Source organism: Spea bombifrons, chromosome 1, assembly GCF_027358695.1.
Source record: "Spea bombifrons isolate aSpeBom1 chromosome 1, aSpeBom1.2.pri, whole genome shotgun sequence".
NCBI lineage: Eukaryota > Metazoa > Chordata > Amphibia > Anura > Pelobatidae > Spea > Spea bombifrons.
The window spans coordinates 105,134,008-105,145,536 of NC_071087.1; the positions used below are offsets into that span (position 1 = coordinate 105,134,008).

At 40.8% G+C, this 11,529-nt stretch overlaps 1 protein-coding gene across 1 annotated transcript in view; it reads left to right on the forward strand.

The window, feature by feature from the left end:
- AOPEP (aminopeptidase O (putative)) overlaps positions 1-10,778 on the forward strand; it is a 150,518-nt gene extending 139,740 nt beyond the window's left edge. The window contains exons 16-17 of the mRNA XM_053467370.1: positions 9,371-9,457; positions 10,384-10,778. Coding sequence (XP_053323345.1) covers positions 9,371-9,457; positions 10,384-10,527 — 231 coding nt within the window. The 3' untranslated portion in view covers positions 10,528-10,778. The remainder of the gene's footprint in view (positions 1-9,370; positions 9,458-10,383) is intronic.
- Positions 10,779-11,529: the final 751 nt, after the last annotated feature.

The following is an 11,529-nucleotide window of genomic DNA, read 5'->3' on the forward strand; positions in this document are numbered from 1 at the left end:
TAAGTCAAAATCATTTAGTCAATGTATATTAAATTGCTGAACAGTTTTAAAGAATACTAACGCTTAATACTTAACAGCTCCAATAGGTTACATTTCTAACCTTAATACATATTTATACATTTTCATGCTGCCTCGGTGCATGTGTGGGTGTATATGTATTCACAACATATATTTATATTTAATGTGTGTGTATATATATATATATATATATATATATATATATATATATATATATATATATATATATATATATATATTAGACAACTCAGTGACGCTATGTTTTTTAAATGGGGGCATCCATCCCATTACATTTTTATGGAAGATTTATTTTAAATCCGCTATTATTTAACTGATATAAGTGCTTTGGTCCCCATGGTTACTATAGTTTTTATATCCCTGTTCTCTTACAAATCAGCTATTCCATGGAGTCCTATGAATATCTCTAAGGTTTTAGAGCCCATACTTCAGTTTATCATTGTCCCTGCGGTTTTTCTCAGTTTGCCCAATACACCTTGTTTCCGCAGTATTCAGCTTGGCAATAAAGAGATTATTTTGAATATTTTCCCTCTGTGAAGTTCCCAGAGGTAAGTGTTTGTGATTCATATTAGAATTTATGAGAACTGATTTCAAGAAGTAATACAAAGAAATGGCTGAATGTCTGAGTCACTACACCATGAAATCAGTGTGGTGGGGGGCAAACACGACTGAAAATCACATGAAAGTGTTCACAAAGCTGGTTATTAGGCTTAACAGGTGGCTTAGCTGACTTAGGCTTCCAGCCTTGGTTACAGATATTCAACAGTGGTAGCCCGTTCTCTGCGAATGATGTCATCTGTCAGCTTCCCTAACAAGCACCGGAGAGGACAACCCGATTCCTGGACATGCCATTCATAGGTCCTGGTGATTTCCGCAAATCACCCATTCAGCGTAGCAGCCCTTTCCTCCGTGCCACTAATGTGGGAATATTCTCTTATCTTCCGTCTGCTTTGTTGTCTTCCAGTAGGTTTCAACCTGAACCCAGCCAAAACTGCTGCCCGCTGGGTTAGGCAGTAGTTTGATGAAGGCAGATGTTTGTGGGTTATTGTGGCCGTAGTGACGGAGAATCACGAGCGCTTGGAAACAGTGATATGTATGTGTCCTGTCACGCTGTCTGGCATTTTAATGCATTAGATATTTTGGCAGCTTGATGGGTTTTTAGTTGCTGTGCAGTTGGCCGAGCCGAATGGTGTGAAAGAAAAGTTCTATAATGCCCAAAGCCAGGAAACCACACGCTTCTAAAATGGGAAGGAAGGAGCAGCCGGGCCTCATACAGGATAGCTGTTACGTGTTCGGTTATGGTCTTCGCTTCACCATTTCCTTTCTATGGTTTGCAAATGATCTGTGTATATATAATGTGTTGGCATTACACATTTTTGGCTATTTACCGTAGTTTTCATTTTGCATCATATGAAAATCCCTAATAGAAATCGGATTTTTGGCTTCATGTAAACACCAAGACACTTACTTATAATGTGCTAACATGTTCTACATGAGCTGCATTAGTCCGTGCATGTGTCTTTTTTTTTGGGCGGCTTGTTAATCTACCTCTATATAGTGAGCAGCGAGCATCACGTGCTGTACGGCTGGTAGACCTGTCTTTGGTTGTGTCCCGTCAGGGTTACTTTAGGACCGGAGATGCCCCTGTGAGTAGCAGCTGACCGTGGTTGTATTTGGCGTAATTGAATCTGCTGCTGGTAAAGTGATGTTTCATCATCTCCTGACAGAACGTAAAGTCTGGAACAGAGGAAATGGCATTAGTTAACTGAAGCCTTAATGTCAGCAACATACATCCGCTTAGTGCCAGTGTGCGCTGTCTGATAACGGCAAACTTATCATTTCTCTTCTTGCCTCTGTCGTGTTTGTTGACAGTTTTATACAAGCAATGTTTTTTAGACTAAAATGACTTCAATGTAGCTTTTCCGTCGGGTGAAAAAAAACCCCTCACATATTCTGTGATGGCATGTTAGACAGAGAATAGCCTCCTTTTTATCATTCTTAATTCAATTCATTCCCAATTTTAATCCACAGACTATTGAAGAAGAAAAATAAACTTAAAAAGGGGATTTCCTTGTGTGTCAGAATAAGCTTTGCTTTTAGGGTAGCTATTGAGAGAGATCACCAAAAAAGGAAAAAAAAACAACAACTTTGAATTACCTTAAGATCTTCATTTCCACGGCCTTTAATAACAGAAGAATGACTATAATTATTAGATTTGGGGTAAAACAGAAACACAACTTCAAAGCAAGATTGAAATAAAAAAAAATGGTTCTCATTCCATGTTCACAGCATCACAGAAAAGCCGTGTTGTAACCCCAGACTTGGTATCAATAACCAAAAGTACAGACAGTTTTATCTGTTGCTATAAATATTGTGGTCCTTAAGTTGCCCGGCCGCAGTCAAAGCTCTTATTAGATGACAGTTTGCAGAATACTTATGTTCTTTGAGGAACTCCATTAACTCCTCCTGAGCTCGGTCTGTTGCAGGTTGGACGGTACAGGCCAATAACAATATCCTTCACCAAAGTCTCGTCGTGTTGATCTGGGGTTTGAGTTCTCTTGGGTGAAAGCCAAAGGGAGGGGGTGAAGGTTAGGCCTTCTAGGGCTGCTGACAAAAAACAAGTATGCGATTTTCTTTTTTTTTTCTTCTTCAAGAAGTGCTTTTGTGAAACTGAATTCTTTTTGGATTTTGCTGGCTTTATATGGCAACCTTAAAAGGGAATGTCTTAGAAAAAGCAATTCTTTTTGTGTTAGCGCAGCACAGTCGCATCATTCACTAAAAAGCTTGCAGTGGGCGTCCCGCAGCAGTATCTCAATGACTCCTTCGTAAATGCACAGCGCATTTGAGAAGGTTTAGGGAGATAAGAATTGCATAGATTGCCTGGATAGTATTGAAAATAATAATGCAGGGCTCGACAAATCCCAGGCGCCAGGTCGCCATGGCGACAGAGAATTTTGCCCTGGCGCCTAGGTTTTGTCAGCCTCTTACATCCAGAAAAGATTGTGGATGTAAGAGGCTGAGTCACCACACGGGGGCGCTGCTGTCTGCCCAGGAGTCTGGGCAGACAGCACATCCACTCAGAGCCCGCCCCCGAGCCTGAGATCACTCCCACGGAGTGAGCCTGTAGGCTGAAAACGCGGTTGCTGCAAAACCAGCAATCGTGTTTTCAGCTGCCACAGGCAGCTTCAGGGAAGGGGGTTGTGTGTTGATTGGGTCCCCACACAAGTGTGGGGACCGGACCCAACACCCCCCAGCTGCCTGATCGCTCCATGAGAGCGACAGTGCAGCGTTAACCCCTTCAGTGCCGCGATCGCGGCATTTAGGGGTTAATTCCCGTTTTGTACGGGGCTCTGCTGCTGGTGGTCTGCCTGGAAGCCCAGGCAGACCAGCAACAGCAAAAACGAGCCCCCACAAGCCCTTTGATGATTCCTGTAGGCATGGAAGCCTACAGCAGTCATCAAAGACTCCCCTCCCTGCAATGGCTGGTCTATAGACCAGCAATTGAGTCCCAGCTGCCAGAGGCAGCTTCAGGGACAGGGGAGAGGGTTCTTTGGTCTCCACATGAGTGTGGAGAGCAGCCCCAACACCCCCCTGCTGCCTGATCGCTCCATGAGAGCGACAGTGCAGCGTTAACCCCTTCAATGCCACAATTGTGTATGACACATTCGTGGCATTGCAGGGGTTAACATTTGTCCCCACAAGCTTGTGGGGACTAAATATCAATCAATGCTGTGCTCCAATGGAACATCAGCATTGAAAGAGTTAAAAAAAAAAATTAATTAAAAAAAAAAACAGCACTGACCTGAAAGTCCAGGGTGCTTCCAGGTCAAGCGCTGTGAGTTTAGTAAGTGGGCTGATGATGATCAGATCACTCCTGACCAAGTGTTAGTTTAAAAAAATCCTGGCTCCTAACTTTTTTACCTGGCGCCTAGATTCACAACAAATTTGTCAAGCCCTGTAATAATGCATCATTTACAATTGGAACAATTACCAATATTGCTATATAAGTAGTCCATCTGACTTTAAAGGGACGTCCGGTGCCCCATGTACCCCTACCAACACATGCTTTAGCTTCCGTATGCATTACCAATCCTGCAACCATCTGATGTCTCACATGGAATGAAGAGTTTTGCTTTCGGATACATGGTGTTGCATTAACTGTAGGTAAGGAATGCTGTGAGGAAAAGACAGCCTAGCTTGAAAATATGACAGAAACAAGGATTTTATGGAATACGCAGGCATGTCTTATTGTATGAGCTCAATACCGTATTGAAGGAATGGGGTGGTATGTGTATACATGTATTTAGAAATCACAAATCATATTGACTCAACTGACTCAAACACTTTCATACACTTTGGGTACTGTATGTAGGACTAGAGGAGGGTTTGGACCAACTTGTTGCATTTCATACAAGCGGAGGTGATTGGTGAATCCTACAGCCTTTAGACTATTGCACACATCTATTAAATATGGATCCCCCCCCACTCCAGAGCAGTGAACGGATGACATAATAATCATTGTCTGCATTACTTCCCTTTAGAAACAATGCTTTCCTGTATCCTACAAATATACCGGTTATATCATTCATAGATACAGTATTATGCCATGCAGCATATACAATATACACAGAGATTGCATCTAATAACATTTTGTATTTCTCAAGTCTTTTTATTCTAAAAGTTACAGTATCATGCCATGTAGCATATATGATAACAATTCACAAGCAAAACATACATCTTCCATTAGATATGTTTTGTGTTTCTAAAGGGGTTTTGGGGGGGGGACTGTAGGGAAGAATCACTTTTTATGGGATGTTTGTGGAGAGCCCCAAAAATTGGGTTCTTATAATATGATAAATTAGTCTTCCTTTGGTAATCCAGAATTCACTTCTCATTCATACACATGTGCTGTCAGCTGCTACAGTTCTATCATACATAGGAAATTAAACAGAAGTGGTGTGGAGAGCTTTGCTGTCGTGTTACAAGGTATAATCTTAATACTTTCCTATAGCAATTAGTTATGAATTAAAAAAAAGTATTTCACTGGCACCTGCCTACCAAACCTTTTACCAGTTTGTAAAAGGTTTTCTTCTATAAGGCTATATCCCATTATACAGCACTACGGAATATGATTGCGCTATACACAACAACGCCCAATGCCACTCCATAGACTGTAATGTATGTCATGCAGAACAAATTAGATGGAAGCGGCATTTAGAACTTTTTATCTGTCTGGCAGCGTCTAAAACATTCATACAGTTACTTTACGTCACTAGTTACAGGTTCACTTTGCCAACATTTACGATGTGGCTCACGTAGCTAAAGCACTGTAAATGATGTTTCGGGGGGTCCCTTTTTGATAGTTAGAGCGTAATACCTAGCACCTTGCTCAGGGATAGCCCTTCCTCGTTGGTGCTAAAGGTTTATAATTACAATGTTGCTCCATCCATAACAGCCTGCAGTATCCGTTTTCATTCCTCGTCATGTACAATATGATGGCTTTGATCATGAAATATTGTATGGAACCCATAAAATAATGCGCTGTATGAACTGGTTTCTGTGACTGGTTAGAGATGCATATATTTAGCCTTTACTATGTAGTCTGCAAAAATATTGCTGCAGCTGCAGCCCAAGGTATCTTGGCCAGAACTTCACCAGCTGGGATCCTGAAGCAAAATATTATTTTTCCTTTTCAATGTTTGAGCTCCACGGCTAAATAACAAGCTGTATCATTATCGTGTCATGTCTGTGATCACCTCTTCTGCATATCCATGGTTTGTAGGTAAGCCACCAACGGTGGGCATTCAAAAGAGAAGGTCAGACGTCAGTAGAATGATAATATAATATACAATATTAATAGTATGTGTCTTTTTACTTTTACACCTGGAAGTCGCCTAAAAGGACAAATAGTGAGGGGGGAAAAAGCATATCAGCCCTGGCCGTACATCACTCTTTAACCGTCTTAATTAGGATGTCAGCCGAGTTATATGAGCCACATAACTCCTTTCTTTAATATGAATTTGCTGATAGCTGTCTTCATAACTCCAGTGTGCATACCTAATCAGATGCAGGTACCTGGAAAAAGGAAAGGATGAACGTGATGAATGAGGACTAACGCCAGCGCCCCGCAGACATGGAGAGCAATATCTGCAATGTTGAAATTTCTGTTTATATTACATTCTTACTTAATCTTGTTTATCCTTCAGGACTGTCCACACTCTGCTTTATATTTGATTAATGACTTACAGTATTTACTTTAAACATAGCAGAATGGCAAACACACTGACTCAACATCTTTCCTACTTCCAGAACACACAAGCTTTAGAAAACTCCTTGTTTCTTCAAGATGTTGGTAGCAAGGCATAACACTGCCGACATGACACTTCACACCTTGAGCTGTCAAGGGTGCCAGTAATGTGTGTCTTGGTTGTGTTCACCATCTAACATATGGGACGACGTTAATACTGGATGTTCTTAACCGTGTTATGCTGGGTGCACTATGATGATGGGGTATTTGCGTTTCCTTGGTATTGCATGGAAGTCGTGTAAATATATAGGATCATCTTCGGCTGTACACTAATTGGAACAATTATTGTCATTTTTAAAGCAGGAATATAGTAAATCCTGCCCAAGAACTGACTCTACTAGTGAGGTGGATTAGTCTAGCAGCAGCTTGGTGCAAAGTATGGGGTCCTTGTACAAGACTTTTGCCAGAATGGTTGGCAGCCAATAGATTATTCTGTACCTGGCTCATTTCCATTCCTGTTCAGATGAAAACTGTGAAACCGTGTAACTTTTTGGTATTTTGTCTGGAAATGGTTCCATGTCACCGTATGATCTGTCCATAATGCCAGCCACTCGTAATGGATAGTTGATGCCGCGAGATGCTGCCTTTCTCTGTAACAGTAAATCAGCCAGTTAGGTCTGTTTCTCAGTATGCTGTTTTATTGATTCAGTGTTTATTTAGCATTGCCAAGTACAGAACATGCAGTCATCACATTTTCCATTCAAATACTAGGTGATGATTGAGTGTCTCATACAAGCGGCGTACAACAAAATGATGCACACGCTGCACATCAGGTACTGTGTTTTGTTGATGTAGAACAAGGGGAGAAATAATAAAGAAAAAGGTAGACAGAAAAAAAAATAGAAGAAGCATATAGGCTGATATCCCACTTGGTTGGAGAAAGTTTGAAGTTAGAACAGTGCCCTCGGAGCACCAATTAAGGGCCATAGATATCAATATAGAGCATTCACTTCAAAAGGGACTTCAGTTAATCTTTCCATGATATCTATCGTGTCTCTGTTTGCACTTCGAGCCCTCTAGCAGTATATACCATATTTTCCGTAATAAATATATATATATATATATATATATATATATATATCAAATCTTATGTATTTAATTCATGAATGTGGCCAAATATACTGATTTCCGATGCACTGGAATTACTGCTTTCGTCTTCTTATACGGGGGAGGGGGGGTAACATTAGCTTAGTGTAATAGCGCTGTGGCCGAAAGGCTTTAAAGTGTGGGGCCTCTATATTTAGTGACTGTTGTCCGGAAGTTCTTCAGTCTGACGCAGGACCACCATATATGAACATAGGTTCCTGGGCCCTGTATGTTGCAATTTATTGCAACCTTGGAGATTGATCCACCTTATGGAAAGTGTTTAAGGATGAAAGCGTTCCATCCGCTTCTACGTGTCTTAGGAGCAGGACATTTGTGTCCTCGAGTGAGTATTCTGAGAGGATGTTCAGGTCCTCTCCTGGGGGAAGGTTCTTGTGTCGGATGAGAGGTGTCAGAAGGGAAGGTGTGTTCCACAGATACTCTGATCCCAATTATGTAGTGTGGAATGATGTAAAGTGTGCTATTTTAGAGCAATCCATACTAAAATGCATAGTCATTGCTGAAAACATACCGCTAGGTGAAATGACAGCCATTCTCTTGTTGTTTGTGTGTGTGTGTGTGTGTGTGTGTGTGTGTGTGTGTAAATAAACATTTAACAAATACAAAAAATATAAAAGACATATTTAAAAGTGACAGTGGGTCCTTCGTACTTCAGCACCAAAAGGGTTAATGACTCTGGGCAGGTACTGTTCCAAAATTGTGTGCTGTTCTTTCATGTGGAAAGTGTGAAGCGTAATCTGAGAACAAAAGCACATTGACAGAAATGTTAGGCAACAAAAGATATGCATCATTGTAGCTGGAAAAGAATGTGTCAACATTCAGAAACAAGGGTGGAAGTGGACGTAATGTACTAAATCCAGACAACTTTTGTCTATATTCTAGTTTTTAAATGTGTTGCACCGTTCCAGTCCCCCTCGTCCAAGAACAGTTAACATGCAAATACATTCCGGTTTCTCCATTTGCACCCTTGGAATAGGCTTTTCTGGATCACAGGGTAAACTATTTATTTTGGAACTAATGCTGTGGGCCGTGAGTGCCGTCGTACCTGTTGAAGTGCCACGGGAGGACCCTTTTGTCTTTACACAGACTTTTTTTGTGACTTTCAGACCTAGTGGCTGTGTTTTATGTAACTGAGCAAAACATTTAGACAGAGAATAATGAAGTTTATGGAATTGTATGCGGTTTCTTTAGGATATTTACATTCCCAGCAAACATTCATAGAACATAGGAGTTTGAGGGACAGAAGAAAGTTTTTTTTTCTCCTAAAGAGGGATGCTTGGGAGGTCAGCAGTCAAAGGGGAAGCTTGTTTTTTAAATTCTATTCTAAACACTTTGCTGCATTGCTATGAAGAATAGCTGACCACAACTGTGATTGTGTGTGTGTGTGTGTATATATATATATATAATGTATGAACTAGCAGATAAATTATTACCACAGTGAAATTCGGCAACTGTAAAAGCATCACACATAGTTTAAGCTCACACATAGTGTTTGAGTTCCCAGCCGCCACCAGCTATGATCTATGGCTGTTACATTTATATATATACCGGGCATCCTTCTTTTAATAAAATCTTCTATATTTCTATTTATAAATTTGACTATAGGGTATGGTTTACCCCTTCAAGACCGGGACGTACCTGGTACTTCCGGGTTAAAGGTCACCGGCAGACCGGGCCACCCCCCTCAAATTTAAATAGTTTTTTAAAAAAAACTGCGGTCTTCAAGGGAAGACTCAGTTTGCCAATGCCGATCCTGAAGGGGTTAAAGATGCTGTGTTGATAGAAGGTGCTTCTTCTGCCTGGTTCATGTATATTTGCCGAACTTTCATTGTTTTAAAGCCAGTTGTCGTGTGCTTAGTAATAAGTTATGTATTTCAATGTTCTTAATGATAATTTCACTGAAATACACGGTTTCCCTCACAGGTTCAACACAGATGGTGTGAACTGGTTATTAAGCATAAGTATACAGCCGCCTATAAGGACGTGGAAACTTTTCTGCAGCATCACCAGGTATGTCGGTAACGTGTAACTCATTACAATAACCAATGAATTAGAAGTCAATTATTTATAGAGCACCATCGTATTCCTAGCAACCTCAATGAATATGCAAACACATGGCTGTCGCATAACGAGGGGAAGTCGGTCTGAGCGATTCCTGATGGAGTAAATAGGTGTTTATAGATAACAGCACTGGGCATCCCGTAACCCCCGTTGGGTTTTCTTAAGTGAAAACTAAAACGGCTTTGGCTTTGGTCTCCCGGGGGTCTCTTGTCACAAGATAAATCTGCACCAAATTTAGAATCCTTAAAGTCCTTTTCTTGTGTTAAACTTTTGTTCTCACAGTCCTCTGCTGCTAGAGCCAGCATCCCATAGCAGAGGTTACTGCGGGGACCCCAAAATATTCTTCAATTTTAAAGTTAGCTCTACAGGTCTACCAACACTATCCGCGTAGAGTTTGAAGGCCTTATCAAGTCACCAGTGTTTAATATTTTTTTTTTTACAAGCTTTCTCAAAAATGGACAGCTGGGCGATGCCTTAATGTAAAAGAGCAACCATAACGCAACTTGTATTTGTTTTTCTTTCTTTAAGTGTGATTGGAAGTAAAATTATTATGTATTTCCAACAGCATGCCGTGGGTCCATCACCATGGAAATATAGCCACAAAACCAATCTAACAGTCACCCCCTACCATATGAAATAAAGCAGCAGAATCAGCTGGTGTGTAGCCTGTGTGTAAAGATGTCCTAGCAGATAGTGTCAGTGCTAAACAATTCTATTTTTGCTTTTGTTAGCCCCCCCCCCATGGATTATAATAATGGCTGGTGATATAGGGTGGGAATGTAGTGGGAGCAGCTAAAATACGCAAGTTGTATGAATCGAAGTAGAAGTGCAAGCGTAGGAATAGAAGTGTTTACTTGTTCTCTTCTTCTCCACAGGCTATGGGTGTGTATCTCTACGGAGAATTAATGGTGAATGAGGATGGCAGACAGCAAGAACTCGCATGCAGATGCTTTGCTGCTGTCAGAGATCAAATGGATGTATCCTGTGTAAAAGTGGTGGGAGAAATGTTGTGTGAATAGAAAGCCCATCTTAACCTGATTTAAACTTGATAGAAGACATTACTGTGGTCAGATTACTTGGCTTCATACGGAGTAGAACAATATTTTATTTGGCGTAGGGTCTTCAGGGAATTTACGTTGCCTAAAAAACAAAGGGATTCTATGATTTTTTACAATGAAATTGTGATAATCCTATACATAAGACCATGTTTTGCTGCCCTATGCTGTCATATACAAAATAAATCCTGTTTTACTGGGAAGCACAAAGCACATTCCTGACTGTAATGCGGTCTTTGTAGATGGCCCTCATTGCCCGTCTATCGCCTGAAATACAGTTGTGGTTCCGGTGTCTGCCATGACAGCTCTGCTTGTGAAGATTTTTCATTGATCTGCATAATATCGGAATACCCCGGGGTGCCTGTTTGCTTAACACGTTCAATGTACCTTGGTATTAAGCTCTTCTGAACTGCAGCATATCTGAAATAGTTGGCTAGTAATGGCTGCCCTTCTTACTGTCGGGATCACTTTGGAGGCAGTTTGTGATGTCCCTGTTTACAATAATGTTGCACGTAATTGTAACATAACAAATCTGAATTCTGCACCTCTCATCCAGATTTTGAAAGCCTTATCACATTGTTATTTATGACACAACTCTCAGGATACATTACATCTTCGAATCTTACTCCAAATACATTATCAAGTACGTTAATGACATAGTTAGTAGAACTCATTGCATGGGTTACAATAACAAATGGACTGCTGTTTTTTGAGACTGTTTTCAGTAAGTGCAGAGAAACCAGGTGTGAATATATTATTATCTGAAGTCCTATCCAGGGCTTTTTTCTTGGACTTGATGAGCTCTTTCCAAGTGGGGTGGTGGTATTAAAAGGATTAGTGATCGTGGGCAGAATAGGATGAGATGTAGTCATGGGGAAAGGCATCTAAAGTAATGTCCTGAGTGTCTCCTTTGATAAAGGTGGAGGGACTGCTGTATGTGTGCATCTTACATCTCCGTGGAAGGTC